The sequence below is a fragment of the Pleurodeles waltl genome, chromosome 2_2, assembly GCF_031143425.1.
Source record: "Pleurodeles waltl isolate 20211129_DDA chromosome 2_2, aPleWal1.hap1.20221129, whole genome shotgun sequence".
NCBI lineage: Eukaryota > Metazoa > Chordata > Amphibia > Caudata > Salamandridae > Pleurodeles > Pleurodeles waltl.
This window is the reverse complement of record NC_090439.1, coordinates 785,752,475-785,772,927: the sequence shown is the minus strand read 5'-3', so window position 1 is coordinate 785,772,927 and position 20,453 is coordinate 785,752,475. Positions and strand designations below refer to the sequence as shown.

General features: G+C 42.5%; 1 protein-coding gene across 1 annotated transcript in view; it reads left to right on the top strand.

The window, feature by feature from the left end:
• PAG1 (phosphoprotein membrane anchor with glycosphingolipid microdomains 1) overlaps nt 1–20,453 on the top strand; it is a 483,338-nt gene that overhangs the window by 450,090 nt on the left and 12,795 nt on the right. Inside the window, exon 9 of the mRNA XM_069220408.1 lies at nt 12,597–12,656. Coding sequence (XP_069076509.1) covers nt 12,597–12,656 — 60 coding nt within the window. The remainder of the gene's footprint in view (nt 1–12,596; nt 12,657–20,453) is intronic.

Sequence of the window (20,453 nt, the reverse complement as noted above, 5' to 3'; positions counted from 1 at the left end):
GCATAACATGATCATAGGTGTCATTTAGGGGTTACTCCCCCTTTTGCTCCCTAGAACTGGCTTTGTAACCCTTGGCATCAGAAGTTGCCAAAGCAATGGCAAGAGCAGAATGATTACAGGGTTTTGAGTGATCTCTGTTCACTTTCTGCAGCACCTGCTGTGAGCCGAGGTAATTTATTTTCAGTAAGATACATAAATTCAGTAGAGAACACTCCTAATTAAATACAAACAAATGCATCCAGAAAACAAGACCTTTTTTAAAGGATCTGTTGCTATGTTTACTGCTAAATAATTGTATGATTGAGCCTAATTTTCCCCTCTGTACTTCTCATGAGTGACACTGGCGTACAAGTGATCATAGATGAATATGTACTAATAATGAGCAATAATTTATGTCAATAGCATCGTTCATCTTCAATGTATGGGAGCTGATTTAAAAATAATAGTAGCAAAACTGCACTCTTATGTTTTTTAAACCTATGTCCAAGTGTAGTTTTACTACATTTTGGACTTATCAAACGCTGATTGAGATCAGTATGGAAAGCTGCACTTGAGGTAGGATTCCTTCTAAGGGAATCACACGGTTTCCAAGTTTGGAATCCTTTCTTCCTGTACAGTGGTATTAATGTAGAGAACTCCACACAGGGGGAATGGTTCACCTTTATAGATGCACTTTCTTGGTGTAGTTGGTCTCCTAGCTCTGGAAAGAGTTTTACGCCTGCACTTGGCTGGAGTGAAAATATGACTCATTCCAGACTGGAGAGTGCAATGGTTGGCATTTGTGAATGCCCATAAATATATTAGATTGTGGGCTTGCCCAAACTTGCTATACAAACCACTCCTTGGCACACCCAGGGCCACTTTCACTCCAACCCCTTCAGTAGGATTTATGACTGCGGAGAACTCCGCACCTATGGTGAAAATCTCCACAGCCGTAAAAAGGTTTACTTCTGCCAGGAATCCCTTTGTGAATTCCTGCCAGGCGTAAGTGAGGTAAATTCACTCAAACGTATGTCTACAAATGAATGTTTCTTTCTGAATAGGCCATGGCCAATATAAATTAAAATTCTGGTGAATAAAACTACTATTTTTTTTTGTAATCTATTTTTGCCTCTCCCTGTGATTTATTACTACATTTCCCATTGAAGGACACACTACAGGAACCATTAACTCATAACAGTTTGTGGTATAAACAATTTAGGTTCCCAGCGTTCTGTGTATTATGGCACCGCATCCCCCTCTACCAACAAACAAACATCATTTTTCACGAAGGATGAAAATAATTGAATAATGCTCCTGTGGCATATCATGTCAGCACCGCAGGTAAATTATAGTTGGTATCTAAAATAAACATTTATCAGTGTTGGGTTGTCATATTAAAAATGTAGTTAATGTGGAACTTCAGCAATGTCAATTGTGGTGATGGCATTAGGGTTAAGGTCATGTGACATCACTTTCTGCAAATATTCACGGTCAGAAGTCATATGACGACACTTCCTGTGATGTTATTGAGGCCAATGTGTGTGTTGTCACTTCCGCTTCCCTTGGCTTTTTGGTGAATCAACGCCCATGTTCATTACATTTATCAGTTATAGCACTTTTATTTCTTCCAACATTGCCCTGTATTACCACGATCATGCGTGCCTATTTAGTATCTGGATATATAAGTCAATAGAGCAGGGCCTAGTAAACAACGGTAAGCAGCTATTCTTAATTTTTTTTTGAAATATTTTACCCTGGCACAGCTTCGCCATAGGCGCTGGAGTTAGGGTTGCGGGGGATGCAGCAGTGCCCCCAAAATATCTATGCTGGTGTTCAGAAGGTGAATTAGCAATAAATAGGACTCCAATTTTGTTTTAATCTTGTCACATTTATTGTGCTGAAAAAAGACAGAGGCCTAGGATAGTCTAGTCTTCATATAATTTCTACCTATTCTTTTAGCTCGAGGAGACTGGTGTTTACTTTTCTTTCTCTAACTGCAAAGTGTGAATATTATGTAAAATGAACTATGTGACAGTATTGCTGATGTGCAAGGAAATGCTGCAGGATGTTGTTTTCATCTAAAACACAACAACATTTAAATACCTGCAGATGAACTGTACAAATATATCGAATAAATAAACAATTAGAAAAGCACAAATGTAGCACCTTTAAAAAAATTCTGCAGTGTGATGAAAAGAAAGATTTTAATAGGATCAAAAGATAACAAGACACTTGGTGATAAGGAAATGGGAAAAGCCAATTTTTACACATAATTGTTTGTGTGCTATATAGTTTTATCAGTTAAACAGTATGTCTGTGCTAAGTTAATGGTAATTTCAGTAGAAAATGTGCTCTGTAAATAAGTGTGCTACAACATAGTGCTTTAGTAATATATGTGTGACTATGTGCTCCTAAACACCAGCAACATACTACACCCCTACCGCTCTCCAGCTAAATGGAGGTGGCTCATTTGTGACATGTCCTTTGTGTGATGCTGGATTTTTCAGAAACACTAGAAGTTCAGTGATTTAACAATGATGGCAGCACCCCCACTCCGAAAATGGTTCTAGCACCATTGAGATTCGCTAAAGCAAAGTCAGCAAATTTTAAATTGCATAAAGGCTGTAACATTTAAAATGTCCTGTTTGTTAGTGAAGCCTACAAAAGGCTTTCAGTAACCCCCCCAACATCTGTATAAGCTCCTCAACTGTTTCTACAGAGACCAAGAGGATACACTCCACTGTTGATGCTCATCTCCATCTCAGAATGTAAGTAACCACAGTCTTTTCCATTTGGTAGGGGAGTGTGACTTTACCCCTTGCCTGCTCTGCGTGAGCAGGTTGAAAACAAATGAATCCTTCCCGCTGTTTTCTCTTTTCCCAGTCTGTGTTCAGCATATTCTTGCCAGGGGCATACTTTAGCTATAAAACAGAGGTCGTCCAATTTAGAAGGCCCACTCCCCTCCACCTCCCAAAGGCAAGCTGGAAAACCATTCTATAGCTTTCCCTATTACGTTCTAATCCCTCCTGCCTAAATCACCTTTACAAACTTTTAAAACATGCACTTACATCAGGCTTCTGTCACTGCAATGTTAAGAGTTTAAGTGCATTTTCACGAACGAAACCAAACAAAGGCAAAGCCAATAGGTCCTGCCTACGCAGGAGATATTGGCTTTGTCCATGTGTTTTAGTCATGGTATACAGTATAAAATAATTATTGAGTGATTAATAAAAACCATTGCAATATAATGCTCCTTAAACTCATTACTAACTAGAAGAAAAGAGAAAAATCACATCCAAGACCATCTTTTTTAAAATACATAGTAAAAACCCAACTATTATTCCATTTAAAATAGCATGTACAAAAATTATATAAACTCTTGTCCATACATACATTTAAAAGCTAGGAAAGAGGTCCCCTTAGCCCCTTTAATCCAGGGCCATATAACAATATGAAAGTTAAAGTGCACAAGCTCATATTAAGTTCTATGCTAACCGCCCTTCCATGCCATCCTGGACAACCTTCCTTGGAATCGGGAAGTGAGCCATTTTAAAGTGCGTGTGCCTTCCCCAACATGCGCGCCTCTCCGCCCCTGATAAAGCGCATAGGACAATATGGGCACTAAAGTGCAAGTGCACAATGAAGTTGTATATGGCAGTGTTTAGAGTGAGAGAGCTAGTACATATTACAGTTTTGTGTTTGACAAAAGAAGGTCAATCACTCTGATAGTTGAAATCAGAAGGAGCATATCTTGAGACGCTTTGCCTTCCCCAAATAGGTGCGCAACACCTGCAGTCTGTAGCAACAGTTCATGAAGGCTGCTTTCCGAGGCAGTGATTGTTTAACAATACCAAACTCCAACTTAATTTGGGCCAGTGAGGTATGTAATGGTAGATGGACCTATACACTTTAAGTATCATTTTGTCCACCATAACACTATCCCTTCCCATCAAGGCCTCGCTTCCATAAGTCAGGGAAGAAAGGACTTTTACTTGAGCCACCTGCAAAATTGGCGTGAGTGTCGGACCTTTCACTTTATCCTAAAAGGTCCTCAGACCAAAAGTCAAAGCATTATTTTTCATTCTTATTTCCTCCAGTTGATCACTGTACCTTCAATTCGCATTGAAATAAACCTAAGATACCTGAAGCAACAACACAAGAGCAAGGGGGTGGTACAGCAAGCAAATGCAGGAGGGGGAGCTAAGAAGGGTTGCAAGTGAAAGGCAAAGAAATACCTCTGAAAGCAGTGGGCAGTGGAAGGACACTGGGCAAGGGAAGCCATAATTGCACCATGCTCCAATGTAGCGGCAAACACATGAAGAGGAAGTGAAACTGGCACTCACTGAAGAAAGGCAACCAAAGAAATGAGTGACAGTGAAACCAACCAACAATAAGCAATGAGCGTGATCTAAACCCCCCATGTAGGTTAACAAAATGTCTCACAAGAGACAGCATATTGCTGTCTCAAGCAAGACCTAACATATTTTTATGTTATTTAAAAACAAGTGATTTTAGCAATTAGGGATGAATTGAAGGAAGGGAGATAAGGGTGGATGAGTTTAGAGGTTGGTAGAGGAAAATTGAGGTAACAGTGAATATAGGGTTCGGGGATGGGTAGAAGTAAAAGGGTGTAAAGGTCATTTTAGAGTTCATATGTGGGTAGAAATAAAGGGACGTAAGGGTGATTTTTAGGGTTCAGGTGGGTAGCGGTAAAAGGAAGTAGGGTGATGTTAGGGCACAAGTAGGTAGAGGAAAAGGAAGGTAAGGGTGGTTTTAGGGTTTGGTGATGGGCGGAGGTAATGGGAGGAAAGGGTGATTAAAGTGTTCTATGGTTGGCAGAGGTAACAGAAGGTAAGGATGATTTAAGGCTTCAGGGGTAGGTATAAGGGTAATTTTAGGGATTGGGTTGAGGAATGGAGAAGTAGTGTTGAATTTAGCTTTGGGGATGAGCAGAGGTAAAGTAAGGCAAGTGTGATTTTAGGGTTTGGGTAGGTGGCAGTAATGGGAGGTAAGGGTGATTTTAGGGTTTAGGGGTGAGTAGAAGTAAAGGGAGCTAAGGATAACTTTAAGGTTTGGGGTAGGTAGAGATAATGGAAGGTAATTGTGATTTTAGGGTTCAAAAGTAGATAGAAGTAACAGAAGGTAAGGGTGATATAAGGTTTCGGAGGTGGGTAGAGGTAAGTGTGATTTTAGGGGTTGGGGATTGGTAGAGGTAAAGGGAGGCAATGGTGATTTTAGGGTGGGTAGAGGTAAAAGGAGATTGAGTGATTTTAGGGTTCACAACATCTGGTGTCTTGGGGCCTGAAATGATCTGGTCTGTAGTTTACCAACCTGATAGATCTTGGCCTGGAGACACCAGAGCATTCATAACTGAGAATGACAGAATTCCATGTGACGTTATCACTGCGGGTAAAATTCCACTGTTCTTAACAAGGGCCTTAATAATATCTATTTTACTCACTGGAGAAAAGTTGTCAATGATAGCTTTTTTCCACCTTCATACACATTCATGGTGTTTACCTAGAGCATGGGTACTCGCAAACATTTTCATGGGGGCTGCAGAGTTTGGTCTTTGATGTGACCAAGGGCCGCACTGATGGCAGCAGGGTGGCAGTCGGGGGTTGGTAGTAAAGTGGGTGTAAGGGACGCAAAGCTATACTTCTAGTGTCTGAATAGCACAACGTGAAACCATAAACTAGGGAATAATCATGGCTTCTCCACTTAACCAAACTGTGTGATCCTAAGCAAATGTTTTATTTCACTTTCCCTCCTTTTTGTTCATTATCACATATGAGGACCTCGCATGACTTTAGGATGTGTGCTGCACAAAACCTTTTTTGTGTTTGATTTAATAAACTATATTGTTTTTGTATAATTGAAACCTAGGCCACCGAAAGAGTGCACATAGCCGACTTGCCTCTTAGCTCACCAAAGGCATTGTTGTCGGGGTGGGAGATGGGGGAGTGAATGTTTCTAAATTCTGGTTAGAAAATTATCACTTTGAAAACATATATTTATTCAATGCACTGATATAATCTGGTGAACTAAGGTGAAGTTTGTGTGTTAATGAAATATACTTTTTGAATTTTGAGCAGACTTGATCGTGCTTTGACGTTTTTGCTTCAAATATGTTTTTAAAAATGAAGGTGTTTCTGATGTTACGTTGTACAGAACCCCTCTGATCTCTTTTCTTAACCTTCAACTCAGCTTAAATAAATGCTTGCCTGTTTATTTACATTTTTTTAATGTTAGTGGCAAGTCTAGCTAAGAGCAGCCCAGTGCTGCTGGGCCTCATGTAAAGGTCAGGAGGGCCGCATGCGATCCCTGGGCCGTACTATGAGTATCACTGACCTAGAGCCTGAAAACTTCAGGAATAGTCTGCTCATGTTTTAAAAAGACCAGATGAGTTGTGCAATGTGGATAGACGCCAGGTGAGAAACACCGAAGAGTAACTGTTAATTTTATATTTATAAATGATTATTTCAATTGCTGGATTCAAAGAGAAAGTGGGGCAATGGTTCAAGAACTCACCGAACATAAGCGTCAGGGCCTGCAATGACCTTGAAATTTCACTAATTTGAATGAAGTCCGCCAGTCTGTCCAGGTGAACGCACCCATTAACCAAACACAAGCTGACCTCTTGAATAAACTGTAGCAGATTAGTACCTCTGTTAATCAAGTGTATTTAATAACAAGTGTGTCCGTTGGAACAGAAAAGTCCTATGCATCGTAAGACATGTACCCCTGTCTTGAGTGCCCAACTGTATTGTTGTCTGGATCCCTAATGCTGTTTTTTCTCATAGGTAAACAAGACTAAGGGTGTGTGCCTATGGCATAGGACTGTCTCACGAATTGTAGTCTTGTTGGACCAGGAAGGGCATCCAAAGCACTACCATCGTAGTGGTGAAGTCTACTACCTTCACCAGGATTAAAGCAGCAAGATCACAGTGGTGGCAGGATAGTGTGTAGTGATCAGTAGTAGTGAACAGGACCTTTTTACCCTGTGTCACTGGAGTGAGGCCTACAGACTCACTCACCTTTTTTTTTAAAGTTCAGCTGCTGTGTGCTTAACTCACCGTTGGCCTACATCAGATAGGTGTGCAGTGCTGTCTTTGTGCAGGAGTAGTGACTCAGCTCTCTATGCATGTTCACCTGGGAACAGCACTGTACGGGGATACTGTGCAGTGCATGTGTGCTTAGTGCATACACTGAGTGTATGTATGCCTGCAAAGAATATATTACATGAAAGATGTAGTGCTGTGCTGTATGTGTGTAATGAAAGCATGTGCTGGGGGTATGTGTGCTTTCAACACATGAGTTACCAACAAATGTATTCTGTGCCACAATTGCAGCTTGTGCTCTGCTGGCCCTTTTGCAGGCATTGCATTTCCTACCAAAAACGGATGAACAGCACAGCTGCTGATGAGAAAGAAAGGCTGTCTAAGGACGTTCTTTAGAAAGTTTTCTTCCTGTATCTATGGCTTACAGATAGGAAGCTCCAATCAGTCAGCCTGGCTTTAGTTTCACCGCTGAAAACAATTTAGTCATCCAAACAGATTTTTTTCTTAATTTTACAAGTGTAATGTCATACACAGAATGTGCTTATTATTTATACTAAAAGCTCTTTCTCACTTAAGCATAAATTAGAAGCTAGAGTTCCACTTGCCAAGTGCTTCTGGCCAAATATTATATCAATGATATAAAACTGGATTTACGAGCAGACCGTAATGGCCCCAGCAGTATGCTTTGCAAGGCACTCATAATTAATTAGCTAGTCTTCTACACACATCAAAATATCACTGTGACAACTTCAGTTGTTTTTTATAACCCTATGTGTATTTTTTTCACTTTTGGATATTACTCTGGTGCAGATTATGTAATAGGATCACAAATTTGTTGGTGCACGAGGATGTCAGAGATGCTACAGTGAGTTAAGCACTTGCTGGTCACGGACGGTCCCAAATTCCCAACATAGCCATCTGACTTTCAACTTTCAAGGTAGATTAATGCATAACCTTTAATTAATAAGACCTGGTATTTACAGCAGTAAATTGCTGTCCTAAAGGCTAGATAAAAAAGTAGCTATTTTTGCTGCTTTGTGTTCCATAGGAGCATTTTGCAATGCACCCCAATTGTATGAAAAATGCCAGTTTTACAAGAAGCTGCAACTGAGACAATCTTAAGGCCCCCTAGTGTCGTTCTTAACACTGTACAGGTGGTAGTGGATTGAATTGACCTAAAAGACCGTGTGTCTTCTTGTACCCCCAAAAGACAGATGTCACAGACCAGCTCACTCCAATAGTGCTCTGCCATGCTGTATTGCACTCTAAACAGTTTCGTGACAGACTGAGAACGGTTGACACACATTTCATTCCTGGAGTGAAATGAAACATGTATTTCTTTCCCATGAAATCCGGGATTTGACTCTTTTTCTGGCTCTGATTGTTCCTGTTTAGTTTGCAGCCTACGAGGCAGCACAGCTGTGTGGTTTGCGAAAGACATCTTGGGGGCTTTAAGAAAGTTGACCTAGGAATGCATTACGCCCATTGATTACTATTGGCTTTGTGGTTTGTAGCTCGCATTGTCTGGCTTTTTATTTGCAGGCTTTATTTGCTTTAGGCTCTCCAGGTTCAGTTTGTCCCTCCTGTTGCCTAAACTGTGTTTACTGTATTCTTCCACAAACTTACTTTCTGTAAACAGGCTTTTAAATCTTGTTCTTATCTTGTCACGTTTGCTGTGCTTTGAAAGACCAAGGTAAAATGTCAAGCTGTGTCTTCCAGTGAGCTTGGTGTTTACTTTGCTTTTGGCTGACTTCAAAGTGAGAACCTTTAAAGGAACGAGGAATGCAGATTAGTCCCCCCATGGGGCCCTCTTGTGTTCCTCCTATCCTCCATTTATGTGGCTAGAACATAACCCTTAAATGGCACATCATGTAACATGCGGATGACAGATTTTTATCTTAGCTAGATAGGTAATATGTATGTTATGTAACACGCTCCTATACCCTGCACTGGGATTAGCCGCACTTTATTGGAAATAAAATAGTGGTATTCACATTGTTATTTGTGCAGATACTGGGACAGGCCAACACATCTGACATTCTTACAGTCCACTCTATGCCACTCTACTCTATTCTGTACCCACTGCCCTCAGAGCCAGCCTACTCTAAATCACTGCACTCTACCCCATGTACTCTACACCACTTTACTCAAAACCAATGCACTCTATGCCATTGCACTCTATAGCAACTAATTTGTACCACTGTACTGTACGCCACTGTACTCTACACCACTAGACTCTAATGTGCAGCACTTTATGCCACTGCATGCTACGCATCTCTAGACAATTGTGCTCTACATCACTGCACTCTATGCCACTGTATTCTTCTCTGCACCACTGTAGTCTGCACAACTCTATTCTGTGCCACTGCACTCTACAATACTCTACTCTGCAATATTGCACTCTCTGCAACTGAACTCAATGGCACTCTACACCATTGCGCTCTACGTCACAGCACTCTACGCCACTCTGTTCTGCTCTGCACCACTGTATAGTATGCCACAGCTCTCTACAGCACTCAATGCCACTGTCTACACCAATGCACTCTACACTAATACTTTCTACACAACTGCACTCTAAAACAATCTACTTTGCAAGACTGTACTCTCTGCCACCACTGAACTCTACAGTATGCACCACTACACTCTGCCATTGCTCTCCACTCTGCACCACTCATCTCTATGCCACTACACTGTACACCACTGTAATTTACTCTGCACCACTGAACTCTACACAGCTCCTCTGCACTCTATCCTGCACCACTCCATTTTACTCTGCACAACTTCACTCTACTCTGAAATAATCTAATACATCACTGCACTCTGCGCCACTGCACTCTACACCACTTTACTCAAAACCAATGCACTCTCTGCCAATCTACTCTCCACCACCATACTTTACACCACCTCACTCTGACACTCTACTACACTTTCTGCCTCTGTACAACACTACTCCACTCTACCATGCTCTATGCATCTCACTACACTACTCAATGCCATTTTACTCTACTCTGTTCTACGACACCACTCCACTCCTCTTCATTACTCCACTCAATGCCACTCCAGTACTCCACTCTGCCCACTTCACTCCATGCCACTCCACTCTGAGACTCTACCCCACTCCGTACCACACCACTCTGCAACAATTTTCTCCAGTCTACACCTCTCTACTCAACAGCACTCTACTCCACTCTATGTAACATTCTCTACAACACTCCACTCTATACCACTCAACAACACTCTCCATGCCACTCCAGTCTACAACATACTCTACTCTGTCATTCTATTCTACACCGCTTAACAACACTACCCCCTCAATGTCTCTCCACACTACGACACTCTATTCTCTCCACAACACTATGCCACACTCTGCCACTCCACTCTATGCCATTGCACTCCATGCTACTCAACTCCATTCTACACCACTCCATGCCTCTCTACGCCCCTCCATAACACTTCACTCAACCCAATAGCTTTTGCAAACGCAAGACCTATTGGCTTTGCCAATGCTTGTTTGTCTTATCACAGTCACAAAGTATCCTACCTCTCAGTTTTCTTCCTTTATTTCTTGCTCCAGCCCCCAGCTTATGTTTCCTTTTAGATGTGTCAGTTCTCTGGTTCTTTCATGTTTCATTAGACATACCTAGTGAACGCCCCTGTCCCGTTGAACCTTGTAGTCTGCATCTTGCTTTGTTTTCTGTGTATTGCTTTATCTCCTTAAAGCCCTCCTCTCACTTTATTCACTGATAACTATATCTATATTACTTTTCCTGTCAGACCCAATACTTCAATACTTTCACAGTGTTGAGTAAAATGGTTATGCGACAAAAACGAAATTGCTGAAGTCCCATTTGAGTTCCATTAATAGAGTTTTGAGTGGATTGCAAGTGAGCTCAAGTCTGGAGAAGCGGAGCAAATGAAGAGCTTAGAGTCATTCAAGTGCCCACTGTTCTGTTCAGACACAGTGTGTACAAAGGTGAGGCCTGGACATAAGGTTTACCTCGAAGCTCTGGCACAAGAGAACAACTTTAGACTACATTTGTGTGTGTCCTTTTCTCGCTTTGAGTACAGAATGTCGTAGTAGGATTTGCTTGTTTTCTTCCATTTATAATGTCATTGATAAAGCTAAATTGAAACGTATGCTTGCTATATTAAAGCAGTACTCCGCAAATGTAAACATGAGTGCCTTGAATTTGCCTTGATGCGCGCAACCATTTACAGTACCACTGGGATATTCTGAATTAGTCTCCAGTTCATGCAGTATTGACAACCTAGTATTCTGTATCTTGTTTTTTTAATTTTAAAATATTTTTTTCAGGCATTATGTTTATCGTAGTATGAGACATGTCACATTTATTTAAAACTATATTTTGGGGATTTTTAGCATTTTGTCCCAGTTACAGATCTTTTGTTCGAAAGCTAAGGTTGCAAAGATGTAAACGGATAAGTTACTAATGCCCAGTGTATTCTTCAGAGGCGGCCCCTCCATTATGGTGGAGGAGCATCGCCCCACCGCTGAAAGGCAGCAGGAAAATAGAATGATTATAAAACTATTTTATTATCATTTTATTTTTGGCTTCCTCCTCGGCTAGGTCTGCCGAGTGTAGGGTGGGGTCAGCCTCTTCAGCAGGAGAAGGAGGAGTAGTGTGCTCTCTAAGTGTGCATGTCAGTTAGGCCGGCCATTCTAGGCGCTTCTTTCATGCTGGTAACACAGAGGTGTTGCTGTTTTTCTTTCACCCCCGCTAAGCCCCCCACCTCACACCACCAAGCGTTATTGCCAGCAGCCACTGCTGACATTCTTTCATATTGAGTCCTCTGACCCACATGTAGTGAGGCTGCCACAAGCCACTGCTAACTTATGTTACATTGTAGAGCCCATACTAAAGCCATATCACTCTGCCAGTGACGGAGCTCAAAAGCATATTGCCATATGCTGATTTTGTATAAGGTTGAGGATTCTGCATTCCGTATAAGGACATTCTGAATGTCATTATGTCATCTCCATAATGAAAGGAATGTACCCCAAATTTCATTAGGCTGGGGTCAACATAGTAAGAAACTGAAAAATGTTCAGTGTGTAAAGTATTTGCCTATAAATCACTGTTTATAAAAATACTTTTCTTTTATTATAGAAAATGTATCTTATTTCTTGCTTATTTCGAAAAAATGCATTTGATTACAAAACAACATCATTCTCTAAGATTCACTCTACAGTCACATATCTAGCCCCCGAACTAACCTTTTGTCTTTTGTTCAAATTAGTATTTACATTCAAGTTAGATGATGCTGGGTTTCTGCATATGACATGGTCGTATGCACTTCTGACAGACTGTTGGCAGAGGTGGGTCAGATGTTCACACAGCCTAAGGGGCTAGAGTTAGAGGAGTCACCTGTCCCGCTGCCTCGACTTAATACTACTTTTACATTTGACAGATAGAATTGAACTGAACAACTGAATACTGTTAATTGAGATGATTGAAACCCCAGCTGATGCAAAGACAGGGTGTCATAAGCATCATATAACAGAAGTGTGAATGTTCTCTTTCTTTGTTTCAGAGGAACAGTTCACTGTCTTACAAGTCTTTGAAGGATGAGTCGAGTCAGCAAGAGGATGATGTAAGTTCAGCTGCAGTACTGTGCCTTTGAAGAACTCTGTTTCGAGACCTCAGTGTTATATTGTTTACTATATAGAAGAGTAACTATTGCTTTGGGTTTACAGCTCACATGATAAATTTCAGCCAGTTTTAAACAGGAGTCGTCGTATTGCCTTAGATTGATGCTTCTTCTGGGTAGAGACAAAGTGTGTCAGTGAAGGGAGGTAGGTAGAGTAAACATATGACATGCTTTCCATCCTAACTTTTAAGATTTACCCTGCACTTCTGAGAGGTACACTGAGGGTAATCACTGCCGCTAGCAATATCAGGGGAAAAAAATCTTGGACTAGAGAGTACATTGGAGTACCTGCCATGCAATCTACCCTGGCACACCACCTGGCTCCTCTTGCCATGACTGGTGTCATAGCGCCAACACAGCTTTTCTGAGTATTGCCTTAGAATAACTTGTGCTGGGAAGGTGTCTAAGTCACAACTCAGCTGACCTATTCTACCTTCTCACCCTGACTTTGGCCGGGCAATGGGAAGTGAAGTCTTTTGCCTGCCGGATTGTCCATGATGGTCATGGAGGCTGTACGTATATTTTGAGGCTACTACTCGTCAGCTCCTCCGGTGCAGGTGAATTTTTCTGCAGGAATCTACAGTGTGTTCTGCATTGCAGGATGTCTGCATCTTATCTGCAGAAGCCTCTATTAGTGATCAAGACCTCCTAAAGGCTAAACCATGAACAAAATCCAAATATCACACCATCTTCTGCTCCATGCCCCACAATGCATGTGTCGCAGATGTTTACTGCCTATGAAGTTCATTTAAAGAGGATTATGCATATAAAGCCACTTCAAAGTGCATGCTATCTTTGTAAAATAACTCCCCCCACACTGCAGAGTCCAAAGGTCCAGTTAAAATCTCTTATTCAGTTTCAAAAAGCTTCTTGCTGATAAATAGTCCTTGCAATAAGTTAAAATCAACATGTAAGCAGCCTGACCAATATGGTTTGTTTTGGGCTGTTAGCCTTCCTCCCTAGTTAAAGGGAAATACAGAGGATGTGGGTGACTTTATGAAGGTCATCTGTTGAAGAGATGGCCATGATAGCCATCTCTTCCTGTACAAAATGTTCCTAATCCTGAAATGCAAGGCAACTATAAGTACATGAAAAAGGGGATCTGTGTGGAACACAGATGGGTATGTAAGTCTTAAAGACACCCTGTCTGCAAAAAACGTGCATTATTTTCAGTTTTTTTATCCGTCTCGCTTCAGTTGTGTCCATCCATGAATATTTGTGGACACTATGTTAAGGACCTTAGCCCCCTCAGCCCTTCTCTTTGGCTACCTGCTTTGAGAATGTGCAAGCTGTGGTGGAAAGAACCCCTTTATAGTACTGTCCGCAGTGCCATTTCAAACATTTGTGGCACGATCACCACTAGGTCTGCAACCTCTGTTTGTTGCCAAAGCATGAGGAGACCTCTTATTCCACCTCCCTTGCATTCCTGTCCAAGAACTCCCTCAGGAACAGATGTAATGGTGACTTGCTCAACGCAAAATGGAGCAGTAGCAAGACAAAGACACCCCTGACATCTTCGGTGAAGACATCTAAGAGGAAGGGGGCGTCTTGCATCTGCAAAGCAATCAGCCTGCTATAGTCAGGAGCTGAGCTCTCCTTCAGGCTCTGAGGCTGATGACCAGCCCCCGCCAATGGGACAATTCTCAAAGACATCAGCTGTGAGTACTGTTCCTGATCACTCATACCAGCTAGCCACCCTCCACCCTTCAGGTGGCTAGGCGTCAAGCCCAGTACCAGCCTAACAGCCTTCTGGGCTGCCATTGCATCCCAACCATGGCTGGAACCGACACAAGGCCTCAGAACTGACCCCGACTCTTACTCTAATTCCCAGACAGCCACACAAGACTTTGCTTTTCTCTGTGCCATTGCTGCCTTCCTGTTCCTCAGCGTCTGCACAATTAATCAATCAGTAATTTGTAAAGCGCACTACTCACCCATGAGGGTCTCAGGGCGCTGAGTGGAGGAGGAAGGGCGGGTGGGGAAGGGGGGGGGAAGTGGTGCTACTGCTCGAACTGCCAGGTCTTGAAGTTTCCGAAAGGTAAGGAGGTCCTTGGTCTGGCGCAGGTGTGTGGGAAGAGTGTTCCAGGTTTTGGCGGTGAGGTGTGAGAATGATCTACCGCAGTTGTAGTTCTGCGGATGCGTGGGACGGTTGCGAGGGCGAGGTCGGCAGAGCGGATATGCAGGGTCGGGGTGTAGAAGTAGAGCCATCTGTTGAGGTATTCTGGTCCGGTGTTGTGCAGTGCTTTGTGAGCGTGGGTGAGGAGTTTGAAGATGATTCTCTTGTTGACTGGGAGCCAGTGCAGGTTTCTTAGGTGGTCTGTGATGTGGCAGTTGCGGGGGATGTCCAGGATGAGCGTGCGGAGGCGTTCTGGATGCTTTGCAGCCTCTTCTGGAGTTTGGCTGTGGCACAGCTTTACCCTTTGGAGCCAATACAACCTTCATCGCTGATACCTACTTCAAAGCCAAAACACCTGTGGACGGTGACTCTACCATCCACTGCGCTTTCCTCAATGGACTCTGAGGACCTCAATGACCCAATTCTACAGCACCCCCAAGAGGAGTTGGACAGTGAGCAGAAGTGACTACTGATCCACCCTCAAATGGGTAAGATCATTGCCAAACCGCCACCAAAGGGTGCAGGGCACTCTTCCTCGCAAGAGGAAGCTTACACATTTGAGGAACAACTTACATTGGAGCGAACATCTCCTCCAAAGCCCAAGAAACATCAAGGTAGGGACACCAGCCCACTGCCTTCTCAGCTACCTCCTCTTTCCTCACCTCCTCCTCCTCCACCCAACGTTCCCACTCCTCCGCCTAAAACATTGACCCCCTTCCACCATATACGCCACCTCCACCAGCCTTCCCAGTGGGGACCCCACAATCCTCATATGGGGATGGTAGCCCCTAGATCCTATTGACCCATACGATGCGCTGTATGACCCAGAGCCCCAAGATTATCCTTGAGATGACTATGGCATTATCCTCACAGGTGGCAATGACCCTGACCTCTACCCCACCAACTCATCCCCACTAGATGGTACCACTTCATATCCCAAGGCTATTTACAGAGCAGCCGCCTTCCACAAGGTGGACTTGCACTGCATTACTAATCGAGTACCTGCCCATGCTAAAAACCACCCAAGATGTCTTTAAAGACTCAGTTAAGACCAGAGTACTCACACTCTGGGTTGATAAGAAGCACAAGGCCTCCCCCTCAGATCCACCCTAAATTACAGGGCAGCTCCTCCTGGACACTCTGGTTGTTCATACCACATGAAAACAAGCAAATGCAAAAGGTACTGGTGATGCCCCGCCACCAGACAAGGAAAGCAAAAAGATGCACCCACCCACTGGCACATCAACTCAGTCAGCCTACTCTCTAGTAACAACTGAGCTAAGTGGCATGAGATGGGAGAACTCTTCCGACATCTCCCAGACCAACACAGAAAAAGGGCTTGGAAACGTGTCATCTGGATGCATCTGAAAACACCACCATGGATATCAACTCCAGTATGCTGATCCACCGGCATGCCTACCTCCTTGCCTCTGGCTTCAAGCCAGAAGTCCAGCAGCATCTGCTCAACATGCCTTTTGATGGCGAACACTTCTTTGGTCTCCAAGTTGATCATATACTCAAGAAAATAAAGAAAGTTACGGCACTGCCAAGACAATGTGGGCTCTCCAGTTCCCATCGCCCCGTGGGTCCTTTCATCGCCTGCAGTTTCAGTGCAATCCAAATCCCCCTTCACCCCATCAGTGTCATACCACGTATCAGAGGCAACAGCAGCACCAATCCTCCCGTGGTTATTCCAGAGGTGCCTACAAAGGGAAACATTCAAAGGGCAGAGTTGGTTCAGCGAAGGTGTTGAAAAGATGAAGCATGAATCAAAAAAGTATGAAATCTGGTCCTTTATTGGAGCATCCCATCCACAGCCAACTACACTCTTCTCCTCTTAGCTCTGCTCTGTTCAAACCTTTCTAACATTCCAAATTCTACATGATGTCAGACTATGACATCAGCCTGAGAGCAGAGCAAAGAGAACAATCTACATTGATTTTACAATTGATTATATACCACACACCTCCCTCCTAAAATAAAATTGCTCCAGACAACTATATACAAAGTTTGAAAGAATTCACAATAGAATAGATAACAAAATACAATGCATAAAAAAACACTAATCTTAACAATTTCCAATGAATTTTACAATTCTGTTAAAATTCCATATTCTACCATCTTTTATCTTTACGGCATTTCTGAACAGTTTAACAACTTCAAAAGGTCCTTGGAATTTACTCTTGCCTTTACTCAGTCGGTTTCTTGATCAATATCTGATCTCCAATCTTTATGTCAAGCTCACACACACCCTTCTTGTGGTCATAATACAATTTCCTTTTTCGTACATTTACACTCTCATGTACATTCTTCTCATCCATTATGTCCTGATCCATTACTTCCTTCCTCCAATACACCCATGCAGGTGCAAGTGATGTGTTAGCCTTCCAACCTCTGAAAAGATCGAAAGGGATCTTTCCTGTTGTAGAATGAGGTGTCACCCTATAAGCATAAAGAAACCCTTTTAAACCTTCCTTCCAGTCTCTATTTGAAGCATTCTCTAGTTGTAGACATTCTTTCACGCACCTGTTGAATCTTTCAATTATTCCATTACCTTCGGGATGGTAAAGAGAACACCTTTTGTGCCTTATACCTGACTTCCCAAGGAACTCACTCATTTCTCTTGAGACAAACTGCGGTCCGTTATCCGTGACCACGGTATCAGGGAAACCCTCACGCCCAAAAATGTCATTGAGAAACTCAATTATTTTCTTAGTTTCTGTACTGTGACATATACCAATCTCAGCCCATCTAGAAAAATTATCAATAAGCACTATCAAGTAAGTGACACCACCCCTACCATGTAACGGACCCACAATGTCCACCGCAAGTAAGTGACACCACCCCTACCATGTAACGGACCCACAATGTCCACCGCAATTTCTTGCCATGGTTTTAGTGGCATGTCTCTTACACACATTGGAGGTACTCTTGTTTTATAAACTTTGTCACTATTGCTACATTCAATACATTCTCTCACTACCCTCTCCACTCTCAAATCCATTCCCGGCCACCAATAGTCCAGACAAATTCTAGCCTTTGTTCTGCTCATACCTTGATGACCAACATGCGCAAGACTAACAATTCTATCTCTCAAAACCATAGGAACCACTAATCTCAGACCTCGCAACAACAAACCATCCTGAATAGATAATTCATCCTTTATCTTCCAATAGCCACACAATTCTACATCCTTTTTGGCATCATGAGTCCAACCACCTCTGATCTTTTCACACACTCGTTGCAAAACCTCATCCTCTGCAACTGCTTTCTCCCATTCTTTCTGTTCTACAATACCACCTGTCACACTGCACACAGAAACATCCCTTAAACCATACTCACTCGAACTCTCCTCTGCATTTGAACTCAATCTAGAGAGACAATCCGCAACTCTATTATACGAACCAGGAACATAATGCACAGTGTAATCATACTCTTGTAAACTAATCACCCACTTACTCACCCCTCCTGAAATAGAATCTAACCCTTTCCTCATGAATACCTCAACTAAAGGTTTGTGGTCAGTAAAAACTTCAAATTTTCTCCCCCACACAAAATTCCTAAGTTTGTTAACTGCCCAATGTACACACAAAGCCTCTTTTTCAATTGTTCAGTAGTTGAACTCCGGTCCACGTAACGTCCTAGAGCAAAACACTATGGGTTTGCGAATCAAATCCTCATTCTCTTGTAACAACACAGCTCCTAAACTTTTTTCACTCGCATCAGTCATGATTACACTTTTATTCTTGGGGTCAAATGATTCCAAACACCCTAAAGAAGACAAAATACCCTTGATGTTCTTAAACTCCTCTGAACACGCATCATCCCAAACAAATTCAATTTTTTTTTTCAAAAGCTGACGCATGCACACAGTTTTTGAAGCAAGATCCGGTAGAAACTTTGCGTGAAACTCAACCATTCCCAAAAAGGACATCAACTCATCTTTCTTCCCAGGTGCACGGAGATGCAAGATATTATCTACTAACTCCTTCTTAGGATGCAGACCTGTTGCAGAAATCTTGTGACCTAAATAATCCACCTCAGTTTCCTTGAAATGACATTTTTTCAATTTGAGCGTGAGACCATGATCTCTAAGAATGGTAAGAACTTTCCTAACCCTTTCGTCATGCTCAACCATTGTACTTCCGTATACCAAAATGTCATCCTGGAAACACTTGACACCTGCCATGGAACCAAACAGATTATACATTAACCTTTGGAAAACCGCAGCTGCAGAGACTAATCCAAAAGGCATTCTTAGGAATCTGTAAGTACCAAACGGAGTGATAAACGTAGTAAGATCACGTGAAACAGGATGTAACACGACTTGGTGATATGCTGAGGTCAAATCAAATTTCGTATAAAATCTAGATCCAGATAGTAAAGTGACCATTTCTGTGATGTTGGGTAACGGAAATTGATCACTGATGACACATTTATTAAGATTCCTCAAATCCACACATAGCCTCAGCTCACCAGATTGTTTTCTTGCTACCACAATGGGCGAAATCCACTCCGATGACTCCACAGGTTCGATGATACCTTCATCACACAGTCTCCTAATTTCCTTTTCCACATCATCCTTCAACGAGATAGGAATAGGTCGCACTTTAGCTATAACAGGAACTGATCCTTTCCTTAATTTTATTTGATGAACATAACTCTTCAAACAACCCAACTTTGAACTGAACACATCTTTAAATTCATCAACAAATTCTCGGAAAGACTCCTCTATTCCTGTACTTATTTCACATACCTGACCAAGAGCTTTTACATATTCATCCTTAACCATCACTGGAGAAGGAGAATTAGGATCCAAAATGACTTTAAAACCAGCCTGATGAGGCCAACTCAATACACTTCCTCCCTTGACTGGAACATAAATTTTCCCAAAAATCGTGTTGGACTTGTAGATAAGATACAACCCCTTGCAAAATGACCCAAGTCAGAGAGAGAAAAAAAAAATGACACAAATCAGCACGAAGTAGCCTGAGAAATGGTGTTAAGATGCTCCACAGGATCCCATCCTCGTCGCCAGTATTGACAAGATGAAGCATGGATCAAAAAAGTATGAAATCTGGTCCTTTATTGGAGCATCCCATCCACAGCCAACTACACTCTTCTCCTCTCAGCTCTGCTCTGTTCAAACCTTTCTAACATTCCATATTCTACATGATGTCAGACTATGACATCAGCCTGAGAGCAGAGCAAAGAGAACAATCTACATTGATTTTACAATTGATTATATACCACAGAAGGGAGTTGCCTCTGCCAATCAGGGACTCCTTCTCACTCCTTCTAGATCACACACCTGTTGAGGGCCACATACAGGAGCTCATCTCACAGTGTCAAAAAATCACTTCTGTCCAGTGGGTTCTGTCCATTGTGCAACATGGCTATTGCCTGGAACTCACTGCTCGACCACCAAACATCTCCGTGGGCACATACTCCATGCAGATTGACCACCAGCCCCTCCTCCAGGAGGAAGTAGATGTGCTACTGTTCAGAGGGACTATAGAGCCTGTTCCACCCCCCTACCAAATGAAAGGGGTATGATCTGTACATTCTCATCCCCAAGAAAGACTGGTCCTGCAGGCCCATACTCGATCACAGGCCCCTTAACA